This window comes from Hermetia illucens, chromosome 3, assembly GCF_905115235.1.
Source record: "Hermetia illucens chromosome 3, iHerIll2.2.curated.20191125, whole genome shotgun sequence".
NCBI lineage: Eukaryota > Metazoa > Arthropoda > Insecta > Diptera > Stratiomyidae > Hermetia > Hermetia illucens.
The window spans coordinates 97,266,702-97,280,420 of NC_051851.1; the positions used below are offsets into that span (position 1 = coordinate 97,266,702).

At 39.3% G+C, this 13,719-nt stretch overlaps 2 protein-coding genes across 3 annotated transcripts; one reads left to right on the forward strand and one right to left on the reverse strand.

Moving 5' to 3' along the window:
* Positions 1-73: 73 nt before the first annotated feature.
* On the reverse strand, positions 74-9,762 carry LOC119652004 (protein Peter pan). Its single transcript, XM_038055934.1, has 4 exons — positions 9,324-9,762; positions 952-1,316; positions 439-890; positions 74-377 (listed from the first exon to the last, which is right to left on the reverse strand). The coding sequence occupies exons 1-4, from the start codon at positions 9,651-9,653 to the stop codon at positions 133-135; spliced, it is 1,392 nt and encodes a 463-aa protein (XP_037911862.1). The 5' UTR covers positions 9,654-9,762; the 3' UTR covers positions 74-132.
* A 259-nt stretch (positions 9,763-10,021) lies between these two features.
* Positions 10,022-10,909, forward strand: LOC119652005. Of its 2 annotated transcripts, XR_005249512.1 has the most exons (3): positions 10,022-10,325; positions 10,405-10,694; positions 10,756-10,909. XR_005249512.1 is itself a non-coding variant. In XM_038055935.1 (2 exons), exons 1-2 carry the CDS (start codon positions 10,182-10,184, stop codon positions 10,612-10,614), a joined length of 354 nt encoding a protein of 117 aa, XP_037911863.1. In that variant the 5' UTR covers positions 10,022-10,181; the 3' UTR covers positions 10,615-10,737. The 2 variants fall into 2 exon arrangements, 1 of the variants encoding a protein (XP_037911863.1); XM_038055935.1 differs by lacking the exon at positions 10,756-10,909 and having other exon boundaries at positions 10,405-10,737.
* The last annotated feature ends 2,810 nt before the right edge of the window (positions 10,910-13,719 follow it).

Below are 13,719 nucleotides of genomic sequence, written 5' to 3' on the forward strand. Positions count from 1 at the left end.
AGCGAATTCGCAGTTTCGGATTTATCATTGCCGTCTTTAAATCCATTAGTGAAATTCGGAAATGATATGCAGATTTTCCGTAAAACTAAAACAATATATTTATACATATTTATGTTTAGCAAAATTACAATCCTATCTAAACTTTTTTCCTTTCGACGATTTAACTCGGTTCATTTTCATGCCAGCTTTTGTTTTAAATGTGAACTTCCGTTCTTGCCTTTGTCCGTCTCCCTTTCTACTCTTCCAGCCGCCTTCCTTCTTATATTTATCATCTCTTTCATCTTTTGACTTTTTATCGAATTTCCGCTTTTTACCAGATATATGTTTCGGCAGTCGAACTCTTTTCCGTGAATTTTCTTCAGAGTGTTTGAATAATTCTGAAATATATAGGAAAAACATTGAATGCGTTAAAGATCAAGAAAAAATTGTCTAACAAACCTTCATCTGGTTCCTCGCCAACTTCCTCCTTGTAATACAGAGCATCATTATCCGGTTCATCATTAACACTTTCTTCTACTTCAAAAGTTTGTCCTGCCTTATTTCCTTCCACGCCCGCTCTTTTCTTTGCAGAATTTTTCATTTCTTCTTTCCTCGCCTTATTCTCACTTTGAACCTTCTTTCGATATTCTTTCAATTTCTTTTTCTTTTCACGTTGTTTCCGTATTGCTTCGATTTCCTCCTCGGTTTTCACAATGGTTTCATGGTAAAGTACTTCACCTGTCAGAAGACCTTCCTCAATTTTCACGAGTTCGAATGTAATTCTGGGCCCGATTTCATACAGACGAATCGCCGATTTATTGTTCTCTAAATTTCCTTTACGCTTTAAATCTTGCGGTAGGACAACTTGACTTGCTTCATCATCTTCAAATTCAGAATCCGATACAGCCCCACTAAAAAAATACAAAAAAAATCTTTCATATCATTCAGATCATTTGAAAGCATATTACTTACCCAGAAAATAAATCTGCAATATCCTCGCATTTTGATAAATTTGGTACTTTTCCAAGTACAACCTTTTTAACGCCTCGTGATAATCCCACAGGGACTGCAACAACGCTATAATGCCTCATGTCAACCAACTTTGTAACTGGATTATATGAAAATAAAACACATCGTTTGATCGTTGCTAAGTTAACTGTCGCCAGGTTAATGGTTGGAAACATGTTTTGGAACGTGGTCGCCATCAGTTTCAAGTGTTTTCCTTCACCAACGAAATTATTCATGATTACCAACGGTGCATGATGGAATGAATCCTCGTCGAAAAATTGCTTTCGTGAGGAAGCAAGGACATCCCTTGCAAGAGTATATTGGTGGATCTGCAATGTATTTTTCATCATTTACTTTAAATCCAAGTTGACCAAAAACTTATATATATATATATATATAGATGCAAAGACAAGCGGCAGCACCGCATTACCAGAAATACCAATACTATGGCGAGTTGTTGATGCGTTACGAGGCATTTGCAGATTCAATTATTCAAGGAGAGTTGCTACAAGTTAAGTTAGCTCAATTCGATGTTACAGAAATAATAGATTGATGAAATCCAGACAAACAGGATAACTAGAATATGGAAGGCTCATTTTAAAGTCTAGGGAACAAGTAAACTTTTTTTACTTTATTCAATCATATGACAATCATAATTATGGCAGGGGACCACATTAGGCGGCATTTATGATGCGCAAAATGAAATTTCACTTAGCACAAGGAGTATAGTGTAATAAGACTTAAAAGTTTTCCTTGTGATCACTCCTGTATTATATTAGGATGCGTATTGCATGGCGTAAAACCTTCTAAGTTTCCAACTTTTACGCCAAGCACCGTTTTGCATTTAAACATCGCGACTACAATGAGCAATCACAACAAAATGGCAATATATATAGATTGTGTGGACATCTGTTCTTACAACCAGAGACCAAGTCGATGAACCCTATACGAATCCTTATCAGTGCTTTGGCCAGATATCTCCCGAAATACGTATATACATAAACTGAATATTCTTTTAGGAACTATGCGTTTTTATTATAGAATAATAATTCACAGCCACGATTACAAAATAGATGCCGTAAAAGTGGCATATATTTCTTGAATTCGACATCTGTTAAGAAAACTTAAAATCTTATTGAAACTAAAAGCTGAACGTTTCGGATATAAAAGGTTTTAAGTTTTTCGTATGAGAAAAACTTTCCATTTGCAGATTCGGCTTTGCAATCTTAAGAAATTGGGAAATTCGCGATTATTTAACACCGAATCCTACTTTAACCTCCGCATTGATAATCTCTGGGGAAGACGAGAGTAGGTAAACGGGGTAAAACACAAATGAGCCAATTGATACTCCAATTTGGGTGATGTGCAACAAGCCGGCAACTTGCTCTCATTATACTATTGTCTTGGAATACGGCAGCGAGGCTCAGATAGGATCGGAAATGCAATGAAGGCAATGGAAACTACTGAGAGAGTTATGTTAGGAAGCTAGAGTAAAATGGGCAGTGGAAACCTTTAAACCATTGAAATCACCCGGAGTAGAAAGCTTCTCCCGGCACTCCTCTAAACAGCCCTAGAAATCATCTGATTTCTCCTAACAGTGATGAGGAGCAACATAGCTTTGGGATATATCCTAAGGGCATGAAGACGGGCAAGAGTGGTCTTTATCCCCAAAGCGGCTGAAAAGGATCCTTCTCCCCCTAAATGAATTGGTAGGGGAATGCTTTAGCAGACTGAACACGATGGGCTCGACCAATAAGGTGTGGATCTTCTGGGTTCCAGACCACATTGGGTTAGAAGGTAATGAAGTGGCGGAAGAGCTCTAGGAAAGGAGCAGTCACGCCAGTATATCAACCAGGTCCAGTCTATGAAGTCGGAAATGACTTTGAAATTGATAAATAAAGAGGAACAGTTGAGGCAAATTTACTGGGCGAACTTAACAGGAATGTCCAGGGTGCTCATGGGCGGATACGAACCCAAGCGCTCGAAAGATTGTTTAAACTTCGGAAGTGCCTCCGAATCATAGTGGGAATACTCACTGACCGCTCCAGGCTAAGCTACCACCTGATGAAGTTAGAGATATCAGCGGACACACCTGGGAGAATAATTAATACAATACCAAACACTTGGCAATAGAGAAAATAATAAAGTTTCTCTCGGGTATAGGTTATACATTATTATGGCAATGAAAAAAGGACGAGTTTCAAATCTAGAACATGTGCTCCCTGTTCAGAACTGACATTCTTAGAACACTCCTTGAATCAAGCCACCGTTGTTTCGGTCGGTCTTTTGGTCGACTAACATCGACTTCGATGTTCAGGCCAATCTTGGCAAGAGAATTCTCGTTAGCGCGAATTACGTGACCATACCATCGAAGACGCTCCTCTCGCAATTTTTCCACGATCGGTGGAACTCCATATCGATCGCGGACATCCTCATTTCGGATGTGATCAAAACGTGTTACGCCATCAGTCCAACGTAAAATCTTAGTCTCCATTACCCCAACACACCGTTCATTGTCTTTTATAGTCGGCAAACATTCAGAACCATAAAGGTCGACATGATGGATGACAATGCGGTAAATTTTAGATTTAAGACGGTCGTTGATACGTCGGTCACAAAGAACACCAATTGTGGAACGCCACTTCATTCAGGTTTCAGAAGGCTCCTAGAATGGCCTTGCCTTAGAAACATGGCAACTTCATCTACTTGTTTTCAACAAAAAGACATTAGCCAGATGAGACAAGGTTCAACCTTATTGATCACGTTTTCGTTAAGAAAAATTAGCTGCATCTAACGGCTTTGATGCACGATCATACCGCGGATAAATTTGTATAGCAATCATCATTTCGTCAGAGCAAGATGTCAATGCCTGATAGTAAACAATAGAAAGAGTAGAGATATCCGCTTCGATATTGAAAGCTCTAGAACGAAGAAATGGCATAGAAAATTGTCGGAGCATTAGAAGAACAAATTTTACAAACGATGAGCACCAGGAAGCCGATAGCATTGATGTGAAGTCGAGCTGGCTCAAAGACCGCTTAAGACGACTGCCGAGAAAACAATCGGACGAGAGCCTGGGGAAAGGGAAAGGAACGTTTAATTTACGAAAAATATTAGCAGGTAATCGATAAGAAAAATGGTGCATACAAACAATATCAGGAGCCACCCACAAACTCAAAAGAGACAAAGACATACTGACAAAACGAAAACATATAACTGACGAGATCTGTAGATTAAACATAATTTCAAGAAGCAATCTCACAACCCAATCTCTGTATATCGGGGAAGCAGAAGCCGTGCAGACACGTTTCCACCGCGGAGAAATCAAGGAAAAGGGGCCGTAGAAAAAATTAATGCTTTCGGTGAGAATGGACAGTGGGTGGCGAATGAGATACAACAGTAAGTTTTACCCATTATACGAAGAATCAGAGGTCACCATCCATATTAAGATACGAAAGCTCCAGTGGATAGGCCGACATATAGGCATCATTAAAATAGCCAGGCGCGCACTCAAAGAAAAGCAAGCGATCACTTAAAAACCACGAAAACAAAAATGGAAGGACTCAGTGGACAGCGCAAGTTACAAGCTACTCGGACACCAGCGCCATAAAAAAGAAGGCATAGCTAAAAATTCAAAATGGCATGTGTTTCCGAACTTCAAAAGATCTGACCATTACCCCTCAGTTTGGCATATATATATTTCCGCTTCACTCTGTGCGCAAAAGCGAATCTCGTTCCCACTGAAATCATCTGAATTGGACAATTCCTCGAAAAAATGAGATACATGGTTCTCAAATAACTAAACAAGTCGGAATACCAAACTCCAACTCCACTTTATTAGATGATGACGTCATACACTTAAATTCATTGCACTCTACGAATATGGCAGTAGATAAAATTCATTTAAGGCACTATTTTCTGAATCAGTTCGATCTAGGACACAAAGCGGCGGATACTTGTCGAAATCCTGGACCATATAGCGATAACGTTATAACTGAAAGTGTGTCGGCAGTGCTTTCGACGTTTTCGTGATGGAGCAAGAAAGATTACAGATCAGCCACATATTAGGGGCCCAAAGCGACAAATTGTTGGTGGCGTTTGGCTAAGATAAATTAACTATAGCTGAATTATCAGAGCGGTTCCACGTACACCGTTGAAAGAAGAATCCGATCTCTGGGTTATGCTGTGAATTTTGGTTCCTGGGTTCCTCATGGGTTATCCCTCAGGTTTTTCACACCTGATTAGACAAAAATCGCAGTGGTCACCACCATCGGCATCGAAAGGAGGATTTTACCCCCGTAAGGTCTTCCTTTGGGTTTGGTAAGATGTTCGCGAAATTATTCACTAATTCTAATAGCAAAAGTAGAGTGTGAAAAGCTAGATTGTCCCAGGCAACATCACATTTCACCAGGACAACGCTAGGTAATGATGGGAAATGTGACTTTCAATTGGTGAGTGGACTTATAAGAGTTAGCACTGCACTAGGAAAAAAATTTCTTATTGAAAAATTAAAAAGCAGCTAAGAATAAAACACATGAAACTAAATTTCAAGATAAATATTTCCATTTTGATATAAAAAATAATAACTATATTATTTTTCGATGTATTAGAAGAGGTGTAAAAGATATCCAAAAAGTTGATCGTGAATAGGTCCCATAGATGCGGTAGTAACAACCCCAGAATGTTTGACTTTTAAATGTCTAGACAAGTTAAAACCTGACCCAACTCTTAAAGTAAGAATTTCGAAAAGCCAATCACATTTAGGCGTTCCATGTGAAATTTCCAGACATTTATTCCTAAATATCTATCTTGTACACGCTACACTTTCACTGAACTGTTATGTGATTTCATACTTTTCTGCTGATTCCATACTTCCTCATATGCAACAAAACCACATTAATTTATTCTGCAAAATGAAACTATACTATTTCACCGCGAGTGCTCTTAGTGAATTAACTTACTATTTTCTAGGTTGAAATTGTACACTCGAGGAGGAATATCAACAAATATCTTATTATTCACTCATGAAAAGGATGTTGCTGACACTTCACCCCCCTTTAACATTCGGTAGACGACTTTATTATTAATATACTACTTATGTAGATTGCTCTGGGATCTCTCTAATGTGGCGGCGGCTTTATAATATCCATTAAATGTCAAACGTTTGTATGAGATTTCTGTTTAAATGACAGACTTTGCGTTTTAAAGATTTAATTTCGTTTAAAATGAACAAGTAAAAATGAAATAGCACCTGTTGAATCTATGAATATTTGCACTAAAGTTGCTTCATTCCTTCATTGAAATTACAGAATTGTTTTGTACACAAAACCTTAAAATTATCGCAAAACAGAAATGCATCCACTGTTCATACAACTCACTGCATCAACAAACCCAATATCGCCTCACCAATTGAGTCGACTTGCCTCTCGCTGAGTTGGATGTGTAGCATGCTCATTGTGCTGATGTGCTGTCGCATCAATTGAGTCGGTTCGAGCCTTCTCTTCTACTCTTCTGAGTCGACTCGCCTTTTAATCCATTTTCGGCATACTCGACAATCGATACGATATGAACCTAGTAAAACTTATATTATATCAGCAGACTGGAACTGAATGAGAAACAACAATAGAATAGCGGTCAAAGGATAGTATAGGTCCCAGAGCGAAACGCGGAATGGTTTCCACGATGGAGCATAAAACCTGGGAAACGCCTGCTAAACCAACACCAACAGCTCTACTACCAAACCCCATCTCAACCTCTATGTGATGATCGCTGGGAGTTCTTTCATCGGCTTAAAAATCATAACTCACCAGGAGCCGATGGAATTATAGCAGAATTGGATAAATATGGAGGCGACTAATTATACCAAGCGGTTCATTAACTTATGTTCAAGCTGTTGGACAGCGAATCAGTGCCTGATGACTGGCAACAAGGCATTATCTGTCCCATACATAAAAAGGGGGATATCACGCAGTGCAGCAATTATAGAGTTGCTGAGTACCATCTATAAGACATTCTCCACTATCTTGCTGGGCCGGATAGCAGTGTACGCCCAGAACACATGCAAAAGAGAAGCCTCTTTTGTATGAGCCAATGGTGTTCTGGACAGTCTTCACACCAGGCAAATCAACAATAAATCAGATTATATCTCTGCGGCAAACCATGGAAAATCTGTTGGAATATGGACATCGGTGGCTCCATCTTTTCAACGACTTAATGTCGCCTATGATAGCATAGACAGTGTAAAACTCTACACGGCCATGAGAGAATTCAGTATCCCGACGAAATTAATAAGACTGACTGGGCCGACTCTGATTAATGTGTGAGGCTAGTTAAAGCAGCAGGCTCAGACATCAACAACGGTCTAAGACAAGGGGATGTCCTATTATGCGTTCTCTTTAACCTGGCCCAGGAAAAAATGATCCGTGATGTGGAGGTAAGCGCCAGGGCCACGATCCTCTTTAAGCCCACCTAACTACTGGCCTATGCTGACGATATTGACACCATGGAAACAAAGACCCGAGACGTACAAACTGCCTCCTTCCAGATCGAGCAGGCGGCACGAGATCTCCGGCTGCACATTAATGAAGGCAAGACGAAGTTCATGGTGGCAACGTCAGCGCCAAATTTCAAAGAACGGATAACATCCAATCGCACTGATCAAACGAAAACAATAAAGATAGGAGATTACTGCTTTGAGACCGTTAAAAATATGAGGATGGACGATTCCGTAGCCTATATAACGACGAAATCTAAGAGCGATACAACGACCGTCTGTTGCGATAGACGGGCCACCTAATCCGTATGAATGAAGATCATTCAGCCCGGAAAATCTATAAAGGCTATGGTAAAAAAAGACGAGGCAGACCCTGCGTGAGATGGAACGGTGCACGCGTACCTCAGGACCAAGGCAGGCCTAGACCGGATACCGGTTGCTGCGCCCTTGACGATGATAAACAATAGAATATTGTGGTGCAGCTCCGATGACGGCTCAAAATGGTACACCTTACGACTGGAGTGACGATAATAAGCAGCCAACCCAAAACTGAAGATTTAAAGTCATTCCTGAACGTCAAACAATCCCATCCAGTATATCCACCCGATATGTTATGGTCGATTTCAAACTTAGCTTTAGGGCTCACGTCAAACAAGGGTGCAAGCAGGTTTTAAACCTAAACATAGTGCTTGCTAGATTGTTACCCAATATTGAGTCATCGAACCATCATCTCTAGGATTGCGAATTTTCTTACCCTATGCATCTGTATAAGCACTTCAACCAAAACTAGTGGCAAACATAGGAAACTTGTGTTTAGTTTGTTACCTAAGTGCACTCCAGATGATTCGAGCTTACGGAATATATTATAGAAGGTACGATGCATATTACTATTTTATCAAATCAAGCGTTGGCTAGAAGGACGTCTGGGAGAAGACATGCACGACTGACAAATGGATATTCATATTTATGTCTGTTTTATAAGGTTGGTGAAATCATCAACACAGAGAAGGAAGGGCGAAAATTGGATTCTAAAACCCATCCCTGAAGGGGGTTGAGAAGATATAGAGAAATAGTTATCGTTCCGATGCTTGTAGTTCTTCTAAATAAAAATAAAACTAGGTAGCTTGCTCCTACTACAATATATTTTAATAGTTAGTAAATACGTATTTCGAAAGCTACTTACTTTCTTCCTAGCTTAAGTACTGAGGAAGAAAGTAAGTAGCTTTCGAAATACGTATTTACTAACTATTAAAATATATTGTAGTAGGAGCAAGCTACCTAGTTTTATTTTTATTAAGATATAGAGGTGGAAACGGGAACGTCCAACACCGACAAAATCATGTAGCGATCACTGAGTCTCCCATCCTAAAAAGTAATCCAAAATAGGATGCCTTATTAATAAGCTTACTTATTATATAAGGTGGCCCCAATTTGGGATCCTCTTCTTCCAACACACCTTCTCTACCCGATCCTCCTTCAGGGCGGATTTTAAAATTTTTATCGAATTAACTTCCGAGCTGAGATAATTCCCTCCGAACATGTAGCATTATCAATTGGCCTTTTACGATTTCTCGAACTGCTGGGGCGGCGAAGTAGAAGAGAATCTGGAATATTTTCTATTCCTTTGTCGGAAATTTGTCTCTCGAATCGTGGTCGTGGTTTATCTTCTGAAGAGGCTTGTGTGTCAGTTGAGCAGTGTTTAACAAATATACATATAGTGTCCCGAAAAATAAGACACTTAGAGAACTAAGAAAGTAACTTTAGTCGATACGAATTCAACATAATAGATTAAGAAGATTTAATCCTTCCAACGTCAAAAAAATTGTCAAACGTTTCCACTTACCTTGTAAGTCAACGTTGGTCCACGCGGGAGTCGTACAATTTTCATAGACAATTGTGTTGTCGTCTTATTGAATATGCACATATGTGACACATGAAAATGTCCAGATAATGAGACAAAATCTTTAATTTTGTTAGATTTTCGTTCTCGTAAATTAATTGCAGTAAAAGGTTCCATAATTCGACGGAAGTCCATGGTTAGATCCTGAATGTAAGGACAAGCGAGCCCGCGATGTATAACGAATGAGTGTGGCGCTTGTAAAACTTCCGCGCCTTCTTCCCCTGCCACTTGGTGGTTCTTTTTTAGCGAACGCCCCTTCTTTTTACGGGCCATGATTCTCAATTGTTCTGCTATAAAATTCCAAAAACCCTTCCTAGCACCGCAACAACCACCAACCACGTGCAAGAGACCTCGTCAACTCAAGTGTCAAACGCGGCAAAACACAAACATGTCAAAATTGACATTCTATTTACCTCTTTCAAGCGATTGTCGTGCCACTTAATTAATATGTCCGATTCACGAAAATTTTAAAGAAATTTTCGATTTTAGACTGTATTTATTTAGACAATTTTTATTTTCCATAAATGGAGGTCTCGTTTTAATACTTAATGTTCGTCTGGTAGAAATTTTAAACAAGAAATTTTTTTTTCGGAAACGAGTATTTAACGCACAGCAACCCTCGCTCTACTACATCTTTTAATCTACACCTTTGCATACAAACTTTCGGAAAAAACAAATTTGACATTTCGAGTCCAACATAAATACAGGCTCTATCACAACTAAATTGCCGCGAGTAGCTAGTTTCATACTTTTCAGTTTGTTCCGTATCTTTTCACTTTCTTCGACTGTTGTTGCTGAGACATGGGCAGCATTGACAAAGCCTGCATATCGGGTTTTCTATGCCGTCTATGTTCTGAAATGCATCGTACAGTAATTCACATCTATGGCGACCAAGGACAGAGACACGGATTACTGGAAAAGATCAACGGATACCTACCGGTAACTGTAAGTGTACACAATAAAACCAACTCGCTTATCGTGTGCAACGATTTGAACCCGACAAATGAATTCCTGCTCGTTTTAGATCACACCAACTGACCCCCTGCCAAAGACAATTTGTGAGTCTTGTTTGCGACGTGTGGAGCAGCATTACGAATTGCTGATACGAATTAAAAAGTGTAGAGAACTAAAGGAACGGACACAGCGCGCTTCGGAAAGAACTGCCACTATTGAGCGGGCACCGCAGGGGCTCGAGGCCTCGGATGACGACGATGAACTTATCGAAAACAATTGATTAGCGGCTGACCGAGGCGAATGAGATTAAGAGGCGGAAAGGGTTTGTTCGTGTCCTTACCCTGCGTTTTTATGTAATAGGTGATATTTAAATTTATGTGCAAATATATAATAACGTTTGATAGGCAATTTGTTTCTGTAGTGGCACAGTACCTTGCCGAGTGTGTTACAATTGTTGTGGGATCGCAGCTCCTCTTACTTAAATCAAATTAACCTGCTTTCAAAAATACCGGGAGACTATCCCAAGAGGGACGACTAGGAGTTCATTATAGCTACATTGCTAAAAATCTTTATAAGAAATCTGTGCGAATTTTGCGCCAGCAGTATGCGAGACGAAGATAGCAGCACCATGAACTTTGGGTATTTGGCGACGAATTAATAGCTTTATGTCGCGATTCTTTTTAACTCGCGCTACAATCCGTCTTAACCTTTGCTCTAGACCGGAACATCTCGTTGTTTCAACCGGAATTTAATTTCTCTTCTAAATTTCTCGGCATTCCAATTGACCTGATATTATACGGGCATTTTAAATAAAGGGTAATAATTACTTAGCAAACAGGCCCCACCTTTCACAGTGTTGTGCAAGTTTCTACCTTAGTTTTTCAGAACTTTGCTTGCCTGGGTAGGAGTCAGTACTTTTCTTTTTCGCAAAATTGGTCTGGGGTTAGTGAACAGGTTTTCAAATCACACCTAGCGCAAAGAGGATGACCCTTCTGCGAATTTTGGAATTAAGGCGTTCGATGATGCATTGATCGGTTGATTCTGATACGCGAAGCCATTTGTTGAATGCCCTGACAGCGAGTTGCTTCAATACCTTTAGATTTACATGGAATTGCGTAAGGGGATCCTTCCGCTTTTGGGGGATTGGAGTATCACAGAAACTCGACAGTCTGAGTGAAATTATGCGGTGTTTCCAACGATTAATTATCTGAAATAATAAAAAACTTGTTGTTTCTTTTTCGTTGGTGTGGATATTTATTCTAACACTTGTTAGCACTGATGAAGGGAACAAGTGGTTCCCGAAATATCGGTATTTGCAAGAATAAATATCCACACCAACGAAAAAGAAACAAGTTTTTTATTATTTCAAACTCGACAGTTTTTGTAACACGGACTTGGGAATGTTGTTAGGCTGGTTTGTTAGTATAAATTGAAAATTATTCGATCTAAATCCGTTTATCTAAAGTTTTGCAAGTAATTTGACATAAATACTGTGTTTAGTAAAAAGGTGTCACGCAAGGAGACTATATACAAGAGTTGAAACTCGAAAAAAAGCCGGACGAAAAGTGAATTATCCGGTTTGAGGCCGAGTCAAGGTCGTTCTGCGCATCTATTAATGTATTGTCAGTCGTGTTTCTATAGTACTTCTGTATGTGCGAATGCATGTAACCAGGCAGTCATTTACAAACAACCGAGTGAAAATTGGTAAACTGACATTATAATATTACTTAGATCGCCGCCTTCTGTGATTGATTTGACATCAAGCTGGAAAATCTCGACACAAATGCATCACAAAAATGGAAACCAATACTTCTACGTGAAATGCGCGAAACGCAACGGCGACCTTGAGTGGAAAGCCCCGCCAACTGCGTGTCATTTTTTTTGCCTTGTAAAACGTTTAAAAAAAAATTACAAAAAGTGATGGAGAAAATTCTTATACTACGATCGAGAAATTTAAGTTTGGGTGATATCGGTAGCAAAGTTGGGGTTAGTAGACGTACAATGAGCAGATTTTTAAACGATTAGCGGTCTGCTGGATAAATTGATTAGAAAAAGGGGTCCGGAAAAATGTGTAAAAACTTCCGTTGGTGAAAAAAATGTGTTTGCGAGATCGACTCCAAACTGTGAAGTTCCATTCTTCTATTACTTGAAGATGGAATAGAGTTGAGTCCACGGACAATTTGACGAAGACTGCAATAGGCTAGCTTATGTGACGTGAACAAAAACACTTTTAATCGAAAAAGTTAGCAGATAGCATTTGAGGCAGCCGAATGAATTGAGAATAGTAAATGGAAATGTTTACAAAAACATTGTAGGGAACCATCTAATTCCATTAATAGAAATGCTCTTTTCCCAAGGAGGTAACTCGACTTTTTAACACAATTTTGGCATGTCACCACTGCAAACTAGTTAGTGTTTGTAATTTATTCGATGATTTTGTAGGTAAAAGATTATTTCGCAGAAGTCGATATTTCTACGCTAAATTGGTTAATTGGCTCTTTATAAGGGTGCAGGTAATTAAGTAGAAATTGGAACCCAAATCTCTTGCTGAGTTAGATAGAATGGTCGAAAACGTACGATATAGTAAAATCCTGCCTGACACAAAATATAATAAGAGTCATCATTTACTAATAAGTAACACGGATACAACCAAATAAATAACAACTATGCAATTAAAAGTGGTCACATCCGCGATCGCTATGAGGTTGCACTGATTGTGGAAAAATTGCGAGAGAGGCGCCTTCTATGGTATAGTTACGAAATTCGCGGTAACGAGAATTCATTTGCCAAGATTGGTCTGAACATCGGGGCCGATGGTAACCGACCAATACAATGGTGGTTTCATACGCTGGCTGTGGATTTGAAAGCCTCGCGATTGCATCCATATCAGGCTTTTCATAGAGCAAAGTGGCACAAGTGGTGAACGGTTGAATGTCATGCATTTAGCAAGTCACGCCATTTTGTGTTGAGTTTGAGGGGAATAGCTCATCATACATGCGAAAGGCGGCTGTATATTTTTTACCGAATAAAGTCATGTGGGGTATCAAATGAAAGGGTCCGATTTACTTTTCAAAACTAATCTTATTTCTAATATTAAGTGAAATATAAGGGAGTATCCGAAAAATTTGGAAAAAAAATTAAGATGATACATCTACACCAACTACTATATCTGCATCTTTTAGAAATTGAGCCGAAACCTTCCATAAGTTCATCCCAGAAATACAAAGTTAGTATAAGCGATAATAATTCTGAACGCAATCCAACTATTTTTAACAAAGTTATAGAAGACCCAAGTTTTGCATTTTACATAAATTTATTGCATTCTAACACGCGTATGACGTCATCATCATGTAAAGTGAACTTATATGAACCGCGGGGTCGTTGG

What these genes read in the sequence shown, in the direction of transcription:
- LOC119652005 (XM_038055935.1), top strand. Translation starts at nt 10,182, where the DNA reads ATGGGCAGCATTGACAAAGCCTGCATATCGGGTTTTCTATGCCGTCTA. An exon ending in ACGGATACCTACCGGTAACT is followed by an intron (nt 10,326 to 10,404) that starts GTAAGTGTACAC and finishes TGCTCGTTTTAG; the next exon opens with ATCACACCAACTGACCCCCT.
- LOC119652004 (XM_038055934.1), bottom strand. Translation starts at nt 9,653, where the DNA reads ATGGCCCGTAAAAAGAAGGGGCGTTCGCTAAAAAAGAACCACCAAGTG. An exon ending in GACCAACGTTGACTTACAAG is followed by an intron (nt 1,317 to 9,323) that starts GTAAGTGGAAAC and finishes AATACATTGCAG; the next exon opens with ATCCACCAATATACTCTTGC. An exon ending in ATTGCAGATTTATTTTCTGG is followed by an intron (nt 891 to 951) that starts GTAAGTAATATG and finishes GTATTTTTTTAG; the next exon opens with TGGGGCTGTATCGGATTCTG.